This window comes from Palaemon carinicauda, chromosome 29 (assembly GCF_036898095.1).
Source record: "Palaemon carinicauda isolate YSFRI2023 chromosome 29, ASM3689809v2, whole genome shotgun sequence".
NCBI classification, from domain to species: Eukaryota; Metazoa; Arthropoda; class Malacostraca; order Decapoda; family Palaemonidae; genus Palaemon; species Palaemon carinicauda.
The window spans coordinates 88,475,284-88,489,422 of NC_090753.1; the positions used below are offsets into that span (position 1 = coordinate 88,475,284).

The 14,139-nt window shown below is 40.7% G+C and overlaps 1 protein-coding gene across 2 annotated transcripts in view; it reads left to right on the forward strand.

Moving 5' to 3' along the window:
• The window catches only part of Rrp46 (exosome complex component Rrp46), a 44,933-nt gene that overhangs the window by 5,514 nt on the left and 25,280 nt on the right, over positions 1-14,139 (forward strand). Inside the window, exons 2-3 of one of the 2 annotated variants that reach the window (XM_068353434.1) lie at positions 4,513-4,586; positions 5,141-5,254. In XM_068353434.1, the coding sequence (XP_068209535.1) occupies positions 4,520-4,586; positions 5,141-5,254 (181 nt within the window). In that variant the 5' untranslated portion in view covers positions 4,513-4,519. Of the gene's footprint in view, positions 1-4,511; positions 4,587-5,140; positions 5,255-14,139 lie in introns of both variants that reach the window. The other variant, XM_068353433.1, reaches the window with a different exon arrangement.

Genomic DNA, 14,139 nt, shown 5'->3' on the forward strand with positions numbered 1-14,139 from the left:
AACGCCATGCACACGCTCTGCTTTCCTTACAGCAGGCTCTGCTTACAGCAGGCTCTGCTTACTACATGCTCAGCATTCAGCATGCTCTGCATTCAGCATGCTCTGCATACAACATGCTCTGCATACAGCATGCTCTGCATTCACAACATGCTCTACATACAGCATGCTCTGCATACAGCATACTCTGCATTCATCATGCTCTGCATACCTTACCGCATGCTTCTCAACATATCTTGGGTTGTTGCCAACTCACTAGACTGTCAAGCAGTTTCATAACGTTGCCTTCTAGTCTGCTGCTTTTGCACCAGTGAACCCTCACTCAGAGAACTTAGCTTTTCTAGGATAAGGTCCCTGTAGATGAGAAAGTTCTTTTCTCCCTCCTTCTGATATTCCCTTGAGGACTCTGTCATTTGGAGGGAGCCTTTAGCTGCATAACCTCTTATGGACTTTTATTTAAGCATAACATGCTTACAAGGAAGGTAATGGTTCCACTTCAGCCGCTAATCCCGTCTGTTACCACACCTGCTCCCATAGACCTTGAGCTGTGTTGCATGACATGCAGTCCAAGCTTAGTCCTTGTTAGAGGATTTTTTGTTTACGGAGTCAATGTGTCACGGGGAAGACGTTCAACAACCAACAGAAGGGACTTGTTGTGACGCAGTGCGGCAACCTCAGCAACCCGTTAAGGAGTTGTCTGTACGACCCAGATAGTCTAGACAGATTCGGGTTGTCACTGTACTTCCTCGCTTGCCCATGATTGACAGTTTACAGACTGTGCAGCAGTATCATGATCTTGTGTCCGGCTCCGTCAGACGACTGGCTTTTAAGAGCTCCCACAAGTCGTCGCTGTCTGGAGATTTTCAAATGGACTATGGATCTGACCAAGGAACTGGGCCTCCTGGTCAATTTTGAGGAGTCTCAGCTCGTTCCATCCCAGACCATTGTTTCCTTGGGTATGGATCTTCAGAGTCGAGCTTTTCGGACTAGTCCGTCGGCCCCAAGGATCTTCCAAGCCCTAGAATGCATCCAGAGCATGCTGAGAAGGAACCGATGCTTAGTCAGGCAGGGGATGAGTCTAACAGGGACACTTTCATCGCTGGCCCTGTTCATCGAGTTAGGGAGACTCCTCCTCCGCCCCCTTCAGTATCATCTAGCTGCTCTCTGGATAAAGGACATGACGCTAGAGACGGGCTCAGTTCCTGTTTCCGAAGAGATGAGGTCTACTCTAACGTGGTGGAAGAACAGCATTCTTCTCAAGGAAGGTCTACCTTTGGCTGTTCAGACCCCCGACCACCGTCTCTTCTCGGACGCATCGGACACGGGCTGGGGTGCGACACTGGACGGACAGGAATGCTCGGGAACATGGAATCAGGAGCAAAGGACACTTCACATCTATTGCAAGGAGTTGTTGGCAGTTCATCTGGCCTTGATAAACTTCAAGTCCCTCCAGCTTAACAAGGTGGTGGAGGTGAACTCCGACTACACCACAGCCTTGGCTTACATCTCCAAGCAGAGAGGGACTCATTCGAGGAAGTTGTTCAAGTTCGCAAGGGACCTCCTCATTTGGTCAAAGATCGAAAGCTCACGCTGGTAACGAGGCTCATTCAGGGCGATATGAATGTCATGGCAGATCGCCTCAGCCGTAAGGGTCAGGCCTTCCCCACAGAGTGGACCCTTCACAAGAATGTTTGCAGCAGACTTTGGGCCCTGTGGGGTCAGCCAACCATAGTTCTATTCGCTACCTCGATGACCAAGAAGCTCCTCTTGTATTGTTCTCCGATTCCAGACCCAGCAGCAGTTCGCGTGGATGCCTTTCTGCTGGATTGGTCCCATCTCAACCTGTATGCATTCCCGCCGTTCAAGATTGTCAACAGGGTACTTCAGAAGTTCGCCTCTCACAAAGGGACACGGTTGACGTTGGTTGCTCCCCTCTGACCCGCGAGAGAAGGGTTCACCGAGGTACTGCAATGGCTGGTCGACGTTCCCAGGACTCTTCCTCCTAGAGTGGACCTTCTGCGTCAACCTCACGTAAAGAAGGTACACCCAAACCTCCACGCTCTTCGTCTGACTGCCTTCAGACTATCGAAAGTCTCTCAAGAACTAGAGGCTTTTCGAAGGAGGCAGCCAGAACGATTGCCAGAGCAAGGACGACATCCACTCTCAGAGTCTATCAGTCTTAATGGGAAGTCTTCCGAAGCTGGTGCAAGGCCAATGCAGTTTTCCTCAACCAGTACCACTGTAACCCAGATTGCTGACTTCCTGTTACATCTAAGGAACGTAAAATCCCTATCAGCTCCTACGATCAAGGGTTACAGAAGTATGTTGGCAGCGGTTTTCCGCCACAGAGGCTTGGATCTTTCCTCCAACAAAGATCTACAGGACCTCCTTAGGTCTTTTGAGACCTCAAAGGAACGTCGGTTGTCCACTCCAGGCTGGAATCTAGACGTGGTCCTAAGGTTCCTAATGTCATCAGGATTTGAACCGTTCCAATCAGCCTCTTTTAAGGACCTCACATTAGAAACTCTTTTCCTCGTGTGCTTAGCAACAGGTAAAAGAGTAAGTGAGATCCACGCCTTCAGCAGGAACATAGGTTTCACATCTGAAACGGCTACATGTTCCTTGCGGCTCGGTTTTTTTGGCTAAAACGAGCTTCCTTCCCGTCCTTACCCTAAGTCGTTCGAGATCCCAAGCCTGTCCAACATGGTGGGGAACGAACTAGAGAGAGTACTTTGCCCTGTTAGAGCTCTTAAGTACTATCTAAGAAGGTCAAAACCATTACGAGGACAATCAGAAGCCTTATGGTGTGCTATCAAGAAGCCTTCTCTACCAATGTCTAAGAACTCAGTTTCTTTCTACATCAGGCTTCTGATTAGAGAAGCAAATTCTCATCTGAAGGAAGAAGACCTTGCTTTGCTGAAGGTAAGGACACATGAAGTGAGAGCTGTGGCTACTTCAGTGGCCTTCAAACAAAACCGTTCTCTGCAGAGTGTTATGGATGCAACCTATTGGAGAAGCAAGTCAGTGTTCGCATCATTCTATCTCAAAGATGTCCAGTCTCTTTACGAGTACTGCTACACCCTGGGTCCATTCGTAGCAACGAATGCAGTAGTAGGCGAGGGCTCAGCCACTACATTCCCATAATTCCATAACTTTTTAACCTTTCTCTTGAATACTTTTTATGGGTTGTTCGGTCGGCTAAGAAGCCTTCCACATCCTTGTTGATTTGGCGGGTGGTCAATTCTTTCTTGAGAAGCGCCGAGGTTAAAGGTTGTGATGAGGTCCTTTAGTATGGGTTGCAGCCCTGTATACTTTAGCACCTTTGGGTTGATTCAGCCTCCAAGAGGAACGCTGCGCTCAGTAAGGAAGACGAACTTAAAAAAGAGACAGAGTAACGGTTCAATTCGACTTCCTTACCAGGTACTTATTATTTCATTGTTATTTGAGATAACTGTTATATGAAATATGGGATACTTAGCTATCCTTTAATCTTGTACACTGGTTTTCACCCACCCCCCTGGGTGTGAATCAGCTACATGATTATCGGGTAAGTTTAATATTGAAAAATGTTATTTTCATTAGTAAAATAAATTTTTGAATATACTTACCCGATAATCATGATTTAATTGACCCTCCCTTCCTCCCCATAGAGAACCAGTGGGACCGAGGAATAATTGAGGAGGTGTCAACAAGAAGTACTTGAGTACCTGGCCACAGGTGGCGCTGGTAAGTACACCCCCTTCTAGTATTGTGATAGCTGGCGTATCCCTCCATAGAATTCTGTCGGGCAACGGAGTTGACAGCTACATGATTATCGGGTAAGTATATTCAAAAATTTATTTTACTAATGAAAATAACATTTTTCCTACCCGCTTATCTTGTGGTGTGTATCTTAATCCTTTCAATCCCATCCCTTTGCAAATACATTTTCCACTTAAGCCTGAGGCCCTGTTTATTTTAGATATCCTACTGAAATCAGCCTAGCTCAATAACTCTTGGCGCTAAGGATTTCATTTTATTTTATCGTATGTTGTATCTGAATAAATTCCCTTCTCATTGATATATATAGTTCTACATATTTTGTAAGAACCTTAAACATAAATAATAGAAGGAAATTAAGAATATCGGACGTTGATTCATCATATGGGGCGGGAGGGAGTAAAAGTATCCTAATGTATAATACACTATGTATCATGTAACTTGCATCTCTCACAAAGATCACCTATCCATTGACCCAACTGATTTACTTGTGATTGTTGTTGTGGGACTAATGAATGATAGGTACTGTAATTGTATTGCCTCTGTGTGTGCTCTCAACCAGCTTATGAATATAAAATATCTGCCATCCCCCTCTCTTCAAATAGGAGACAGTAGTGTTGCTTTAATTGAAGTACAATAGGCTATAATGAAATACTGTACTGCATTGAAGTTTGTCTTAAGTGATCTTTTCATTTTGAAATGGGGTGAAATTTGTTGATAATGAAAACATTCTGTACGGTATTTTCTTTATTGCAGGTAGAAAATGTCTCAACACGCCTGTGAAATGAGTTTCCTTTCACGATCAGATGGCTCAGCACTTTATTCAATAGGTATTGTAATATAATATGTTAAATCTTTGTTAATAGGCTATCATGTTTGCTTGTAGTTCTTATAGATTAAATTTAAAGTTGGCAGTGTTTAGTGATAAGGTTCTGACATTATAGTGATGAGCCTTTCCAATCATGGATTTCTGTCATTTTCTGTTTGAATGTCTTTTGTTTTAAAAAGTTTTAGATAAGTTAGAAAAAATGGCTTTCTTTTGTTGTCCCATTAACTTGATCAAGTAAGCTTCTATTTAATAAGTTTTTTTTATTAAATTGATATCTTTACCTCTCATTGCCAATGAATTATGTATAGTATTATACAGTATTCCCAGAAAAAAGGGCGTAGTTTTATATAACTACTTTTTAAATTCCTATTTAATTAAGTTCTGTAAATAGATTAGGTTTGATTGTGTGTAAAGACAGTGGTTCATTTATTTACAAGTGAGATAATAAATTTGTCTAGCAGAGCTATTCAATCTAGAGGGTGATATTCTTTGTGGTCATATTAATTCCAAAACCTAACTTGAAAAGTTCATTGACGTATGACCTTGTTATTCCAGGAAACACAGTTGCTCTGGCATCAGTGAATGGTCCAGGAGATGTCAAGGCTTCTAACCGCCTTTACAACAAGTGCCACTTGGAAGTTTGCTACAGTCCTTCAACCGGCCAGTCTAGTATGTGTAGAATCATTTCTTTTGATAAATCTCAAGTACTGTATGTCTTAATTGAAGTAGCTAATAGTAATTATTGTATGTTGAATAGAATTTGTTCTTGCATGTATGGAGCACTGTTTAAAAGCCGCTCATGTGTGGCAGAGGCAAGGGACAGTAACATTGCCCTGGTTAGCAGGACAGTACCCTAGAGACTGACCATATCACATATGATCAGCATGCAAGTCCCCTCTCCATCCAAGCTAGGACCAGTGGATTAGGAAATGGTTGCTGGTGACTGAGCAGGTAGATGTATAGTCCACCATCCTTAGCTCACAAGGATGGTAAGGAGGCAGACACTACAAGAAACTATCGAGCTTGAATGGGAATCGAACCCCAGTCCACCAAATTGCCAGGAAGGGACATTTTCAATTGGCCACCACAATCTGTTGTACAAACCTATTACCCTTTGAAATAAGGAATGTCTTCAGTGGAACTGGAACGATTGTTGAATTCGTTAACGAGGCAGTTAATAACAGGAGACAAGATGAGGGGAGTAGCCCCTCCCTCTATCCTGTCAAAGATTCTTCACTTTTGTCTTCAGCTACGAGTACAGACATTCAGTACTGTTGCGTCCTTTCCAAAAGCTGTTTAATCTTTTTCTCTTTCCTTAGAGAGTAAATGGTTGAGTCTTGGCGTCATGTCAGGTATGGAAATGAAGCAGGAGTATCATTAATGAGAGAGAAAAGGAAGTCACTGCATTCAGTTCATGGCAAGGGTGCCTGTAGATCCACACATTTGCTCTGATTGTAGGGGCATGATTGTTTGCAATCATTCCCATGTGCTGGGTGTAGAATGTGGCCGCCTCCCTTTCAGTGGCAGGGTTATTCTTTGAGAAGGAAATGGAAGGATATGTCTTCTATGGCATCATCCTTGACAAAACTCAAGATAATGCTGAAGACACTGTGTAGTACTCTTCTCTCCTCACCAAGCTCTTACTTACACACAATTGGCTCGGTCCGAGGAGAGTATTCTTTAGAAGAATGGAGAAACCGGATGTACATTGACAATTCAAGGTTTGGTGAAGTGTGGAGTTCCCCCGTGCACTGGAAGTTCTCGAGTAGCATAACAGACCGCTGCTGATGAGTTTTGCAGAAGGATCAAGCCGTAGGCCATGCAGGTAGGCACTCAGTGTCTTTTTTGAGGGAGCTGCTGGCTTAGGTTACTTTGCCTCCAGTGTCCCCAGTGCCAGTGATTCCATGAGTGAGACCAATGATGATCCAAGTGCCAATTACCACAATGTTTATTCCTGCTGTGCTTGCTAAGCCCAAGAAGGTAGCTAAGAAAGCTACCACCTGGTGATATTGCCAGTACCCAAGCCAATGAAAGGGCACAAGAGGGCGCCAGTGCCAGTGAATCCTGTGTGTGTCACTAATGTGCTTGTTGCATCTGTGCCCGTCACCCCTGCACCAGTGTCTGTGACCATGGGGTCTGTGGTTTCTATTATTCCCGTGTCAGGAACCCCATCCCCTGTGTCTCTTATTAGTGCCAGTGATAGTGCCTATGTCTTCCTCTGTGACAGCGATCCTCCCAGTACAGTATTGGGTTTATATCGGACCAACCCCTTTAGTTTCTATCCTGGGGGAAATGTAGATGTCGATGGTCTCTCAGATCTCGACTTCTCTGCTTGCAGAGCCTGAGGGGAAAGCTGGTAAGGGAAAGAAGCACGTCTCCTCCTCCTCCTCCTCCTCCTCCCCCCTTAACTTCAAGATGAGCTAACTTCAAGATGAGCTTTGCTGTAGTTTCCATTTGTAATCGTTCAGCAATGTACTATCATATCCTTTACATGGTTCAGAGATGGTGATGTACTACCTTAGGTTCAATCAGTTGCCTAAACTTAAATTGATTTGTAGGGTTATAAAATAGTTTGGCCCTTGACTACGGATAGCACTGATACGATTGCCATACATGGGTGGACATGTGGTGTCTTGCTAGATTTGTATTAAATCTAAGCCTTTCTTTGTGAAGTCCGGCTATCCATGCGTGACCAATTTAAGTAGCTCATAATGGTGGGGAATACAGATGAATGGACTCAAGCTATAAACCGCATCCACTCATATTGTGTAGTTTTTATGGCTGTAAAAATCTATTCTTATTATCATTATTTGGTATTACTTGCTAAGGTTCAATTCTAGTTGGAAAAGCAGGATGCTATAAGCCCAATGCAGAAAGGAAATAAAGAAATCAATAAACTATAGGGGAAGTACTGTAATTAACAAGTAAAATAGAATATTTTAACAGCAGGACAACATTGAAATAAATCTTTCATATATAAACTATAAAAACTTTGAAAAAACAAAAGGAAGAGAAATAAGATAGAAAAGTGTGCCCGAGTGTACAGTAAGAAATAAGGAAAGCGGGCATAAGACTCACAATTACATACAGTACGTAGAAAAAGTATAGCATTGCACTGTTACGATCCTCGTGGGGATCGAACCAGATTCTGTTGAATTAATTAATGAAATGGGGACATTTCAACTACAACCAATTAGAGACAATAGGAAATATAGAAAGAAAACTCGCAAAAGAAAACATAATTTTATTTACAACTAGTCAAAGGTGAATGTTTCTTGATTGAGTACTTAGGAAGCACTGAACTAAACAAAGAGAATCATTTGATTAAACTACACTCCAGCAAAACAGGGGAACAGTCAAGATGGTAGATAAATAATACAAAAAGAATATACTACTCTTCGCAGCAGCTCTCGACGGTTGACAGGAACGGAGATGTTTTCAGGTCTGGCGGCTCGTCGGGGGTAATGAGGGCGGGAGGCAACTCGTTAGGACATCTCGGACAAAGCTGGTTACGTCTGCATTCTCGTCCTTACGCCTTCTCTCCTTCGCTCAGCTTGTTCGCTCTCTCTCTCTCTCTTTCTTTCTTGGGTTTCTTCCTCGTCTCTTTTTCGTACTGTTCTTTTTTTGATCGCGTGGAAGTTTATATATCCCTGTATGGGAGGGGTTAACTATGGACAGGTCCATATAAGGAAATTTTCTCGTTTCTTCATCCTCATTGGTGTTCCTTGAAACCGCTGATAACACCTAGACGAACGCTCTGCTGGTGTAATCAAATTTCATAAAGTTGACTCCTTCGGCTAATGTACTTCTCTTCGGCGACAAACACACTTAATCTTCTCTTATGGGTTCCTTGGTCCTCTATAGACAGGGGCTCGTTGTGCTCAAAGACCTCCAACCTAGGCACATAACTTGACGATGGCAGCTTCAATAAACAATAGCGGGACCTTATTTCTCTCTCTCTCTCTGCTTCTCTAAGAGTAGAAAAATCACGTGTTTTAACATTCTTTCCTATATTATTCTATCTACCCATGACACGTCCCCCTAAAAGAAAAAAAAGGAAAATCTACTGATTTTATCTTTTTTTTTTTAAACAAAGCTATCAAAGGAGAAAATCTCTTATCCCTAAACTGAGAGACAATCACTTCATTACTCTCGTATCATGTAACCAAAAGCAAAACACACTCTTACGTGTTGATAGAAGAAAAACACAAAAACAGAAAGGAAACAAACGTCCATATCATTCTGAAAAGTCTCTAGAAAGACTGTCGGCTATTACATTATTCTTTCCCTTTATATGAACTATCTTTAAATCATAGTCTTGTAATTCCAAACTCCAACGCATGAGACGTTTATTCTTATTCTTAAATCTATCTAAGTAAACTAATGGATTGTGATCAGTATACACAGTTAAAACATGACCACTACGTACATAAATCTCAAAATGTTGTAAAGTTGATACTAAACTAAACAATTCCTTCTCAATAGTTGAATAATTCTGCTGTGCTTTATTTAACTTCTTCGAATAATAAGCCACAGGGTGCTTGATCCCATTCACTTCTTGCAACAGAACTCCTCCTATTCCAATGTCACTTGCATCTATCGCTAAATTAAATTCCTTGCTAAAATCGGGCAACATTAGTACAGGCTCGTGAATCATTATGGCCTTTAACTTATTGAAAGCTTCGATACATTCATTATCAAATACAAAACTTCGTCCTTTCTTGAAAAGATTAGTAATTGGAGCACTTATTTCTGAAAAATTAGGAACAAATCGGCGGAAATATGAAATCATTCCGATGAATCTCATTGCCTGTTTTTTACTGGTAGGAATTGGGAAGTTGATGATAGCTTCTATGTTCCCATCTTTTGGACAAATCTTACCTAGACCTACCTTATGACCCAAATATGTGATCGAGGTTTTTCCGAATTCACATTTCTTCAGATTTAAAACAAGTTTTGCTTTTTCAAGTGCTGACAATACTTTAGCTAAAATGCGTAAATGTTGCTCCCACGTATCTGAAAATATTACAAGATCATCCAAATACACAACACAGTTATCAATTCCATTTAAAACTCTATTCATTAATCTTTGAAAAGTACTCGCTGCATTTCGTAGACCAAAAGCCATAACTTTGGGTTCATAACTACCAAAAGGTGTTATGAAAGCAGATATTTTCTGTGCCCGACTACTTAAAGGTACTTGCCAATAACCTTTGGCCAAATCAAGTTTAGAAATAAACTTAGCATTTCCTATTTTATCTAAACACTCTTCTATCCTGGGGAGAGGAAAATTACTTTGTTTCGTAACACTATTCACTTTTCTAAAATCAATACACAGCCTATCTGATCCATCTTCCTTCTTAACAAGAACTATTGGAGAACACCAGTCACTTTCGCTGGGAACAATCAAACCATTGTCTAGCATATACTTAATTTCCTGTCGAACTGAATTTGTTTTTTCTGGGCTTAGACGATAAGGGCTTTGTCTAATGGGTTTTGTGTCCTGCAACTCAATATCGTGTTCTAAAAGATTAGTCAAACCCAATTTATCACTAACAGTTTCCGGATAATTTGAAAACACATTGAATAATTCCCTTGTTTTTTCTTCCTCTAAGCTAGAATTAAACAACGTGAAATTATTAAGAACATCAGAGTTCTTCTCAAAAGTAATTTCTCTCTGCGACACTGTTACAACTGGCATTGGACGTTCATTATATTTCTTTAGCAAGTTGATGTGCAACCACTTAGCTCTACGCTTACCCATATCAATTAAGTAATTCAAATTTCCCCTTTTTTCTATGATAGGAAATGGACCTTCGAACTTATAAGATAATGAGGGACCTTCTTTCTGGACTAATACTAAGACTTTATCACCCACATGGAAAATTCTGTCTTTAGCCTTAAGATCGTATTTTCTTTTAGTTTCCCCTTGACGGTTGCTCTCATTTTCTTTTGCCATCTGCCAGGCTTTCCTTAAATCCTCTTTGTGATTTTCGATATTCTGTATGTAATCCTTTCTACCTTCTTCTTGCATTAACTTACACTTTAAAATTTCTAAAGGTCCTTTAGCGGTGTGACCGAACAACAAATCAAAGGGACTAAATCCCGTGGTGTCATTAGGAGTTAATCGTAAAGCCAACAAGACAAAAGGTAACTTTTCTTCCCAATCATGCTCAAAATTATTACACAACTTCCTTAAGCAACTTTTCAACGTTTGATGAAAACGTTCAACAATTCCTTGTGATTCAGGGTGGTAGGGGGTGGAAGTTAAAAGTTTAATCCCTAACTCTTTCATTTTATCTCTGAAATACTTTGATACAAAATTGCTACCATTATCACTCTGTATAACGCAAGGAAGTCCAAATTTAGAGAAATAGTTCAGCAAGCGTTTAACTACAGTTTTTGCATTGCAACTTCTTACTGGGATTGCTTCTGGATATCGTGTTAGTCTATCAATGATTGTTAATAGATAGATATTCCCTCCCTTACTCCTGGACAAAGGGCCTACGATATCAATTACGACATTCTCAAAAGGTTCTCCTACCGATGGGATATTACATAACGGGGCCCGGGGAATTACTTGATTAGGTTTGCCAGCCATTTGACATTCGTGACAACTTAAAACATATCTCTTCACATCACTTTTCATTTTAGGCCAAAAGTACGTTTTAGTTATACACTTGAATGTTTTATTTACTCCTAAATGTCCTTGTTCATCATGTGCTAATTTCAAAATTGATTCACGAAGTTTCCTAGGAGTTACTAATTGCTCTATCACCTCCTCCTTGCTACCTGTCTTAGGACGAACATAGCGACACAAAAGTTCGTCTTTTAAACTAAATGTTTCCTTACAAACATTTTCAGGTTCATCATCCAATTCACAATCAAAAATTCTAGTTAGTGTTTCATCTTCCCTCTGCATCCTAACTAGTTCATCCTTACTCAATAAGCTAGTTTCTGAAACACTAATCTGCACATCACTTCTTTCGACAGCTACATCATCATCTCTGTTCACATCATCAACATTCGTAAAGTCAGTTTCCTCAGCTACACTCATGCTAAGCTCATCGTCACTGCCTCTATTACCTACGTTCGAATCCTCGAACAACGTATGACCGTAGTCAATATCTGTATCTAATCCTGACCTGGTTACTATCATCTCAGGCACTTGAACTTCACTTAAAATAGGATTCACACACTTGGAGGTAGTTAAATCATTGCCAACAATAATGTCAACGCCGTCTACGGGCAAAGTATCCACGACTGCTAGTTTTACATCTCCTGTTACTAACTGACTTTCCAATTTCATCTTTAACAAAGGACAAACTACACAAGTGTTCGGAAACCCACCTAGCATAACTTTTTCTTTCATGCTGATTATTACATTCCTTGGTACACTCTCTCTCCTAACGAGTGATACGGCCGCTCCCGTATCTCTAAGCAAAACTACTTCCCTCGAATCACCTCCTTTAAGAGAAGAAATTAAACCTTCAGACAAAAATTCACCATAATGTTTCCTCGTTTCTTTCATGAGATTATTCCTTCCTGAAGAAAGATTATTAACTAGTGACACAGGTTTTTTCACATTCGTACTTTCTACTGTGCAATTCCTAGCTATATGACCTTTCTTATTACAATTGTAACAAATGACCTCTGAATTACTGACTGCCCATCGGCTCCTACAGTACCGAGAAATATGACCTTCCTTCCCACACGTGTAACAATAATAATGATAATAATCCCTGTTCCTATTATCGTTATTGCTAGAACTACTTTTACTATGTTGTGCCTTACTTGACAAAAGATCGTTTTTCTTTTTACTGCCACTTAAACCATGTGTGAGACTGTACTCATCTGCTAATCTAGTAGCACCGGCAAAAGATGTTTCACGCCTATCTTCTATATATAATTTGATGTCTGGAGATATGTTATCTTTGAAACTTTCTAACAAAACTAAGTTCTTGAGATCTTCAAAATTATCGACTTCAGCGGAAGTCAACCAATCACAAAACGACCTTTCTAACTTCTTTCCGTACTCTACATAAGTACTAGTATCATCTCTCTTCAAACTTCTAAACTTCTTACGGTACGCCTCTGGTACCAATCTGTATGCACTAAGTACGGTTTCTTTCACAGTTTCATAATCTTTACTTTCATCCTCAGACAAACAACTATACACAGAATGTGCTTTACCACTTAAAACTGATTGTAAATACAAAGTCCACTGTCTTTTAGGAGCGCCTACTCTGTTCATTAACTTTTCAAAAGACATAAAATATTTCGTAACATCTTCCTCATCAAATTTCGGTATAAGTTTAAGCACTGCACTCATATCTAAACTATCAGTGTCACTATTTAAAGATGAATTACTCCCTGATCTGCTACCTGACCGACTGTTATGAAGAGTTTGTCTTAAACGAGCCATTTCTAACTCATGCTTACGCTGTCTTTCATTTTCTTCTCGCTTTCTTTCATTTTCTTCTCTTTCAGCTGCTCTTTCATCTCTCTCAAACGTTTCCTGTTCTCTCTTAATAACATAATCACGGAGATCATCGCCATCTAGACCAAGAAGTTTACCTGAATCTATCAAATCTCTAGTAATCGCACTCATTCTGTTTCTTTCTATATTCTCCCTGTTTCAATTGGTTATGTAGTCGAAAATTCTGGCAAAGGTCGCCAACTGTTACGATCCTCGTGGGGATCGAACCAGATTCTGTTGAATTAATTAATGAAATGGGGACATTTCAACTACAACCAATTAGAGACAATAGGAAATATAGAAAGAAAACTCGCAAAAGAAAACATAATTTTATTTACAACTAGACAAAGGTGAATGTTTCTTGATTGAGTACTTAGGAAGCACTGAACTAAACAAAGAGAATCATTTGATTAAACTACACTCCAGCACAATAGGGGAACAGTCAAGATGGTAGATAAATAATACAAAAAGAATATACTACTCTTCGCAGCAGCTCTCGACGGTTGACAGGAACGGAGATGTTTTCAGGTCTGGCGGCTCGTCGGGGGTAATGAGGGCGGGAGGCAACTCGTTAGGACATCTCGGACAAAGCTGGTTACGTCTGCATTCTCGTCCTTACGCCTTCTCTCCTTCGCTCAGCTTGTTCGCCCTCTCTCTCTCTCTTTCTTTCTTGGGTTTCTTCCTCGTCTCTTTTTCGTACTGTTCTTTTTTTGATCGCGTGGAAGTTTATATATCCCTGTATGGGAGGGGTTAACTATGGACAGGTCCATATAAGGAAATTTTCTCGTTTCTTCATCCTCATTGGTGTTCCTTGAAACCGCTAATAACACCTAGACGAACGCTCTGCTGGTGTAATCAAATTTCATAAAGTTGACTCCTTCGGTTAATGTACTTCTCTTCGGCGACAAACACACTTAATCTTCTCTTATGGGTTCCTTGGTCCTCTATAGACAGGGGCTCGTTGTGCTCAAAGACCTCCAACCTAGGCACATAACTTGACGATGGCAGCTTCAATAAACAATAGCGGGACCTTATCTCTCTCTCTCTCTCTGCTTCTCTAAGAGTAGAAAAATCA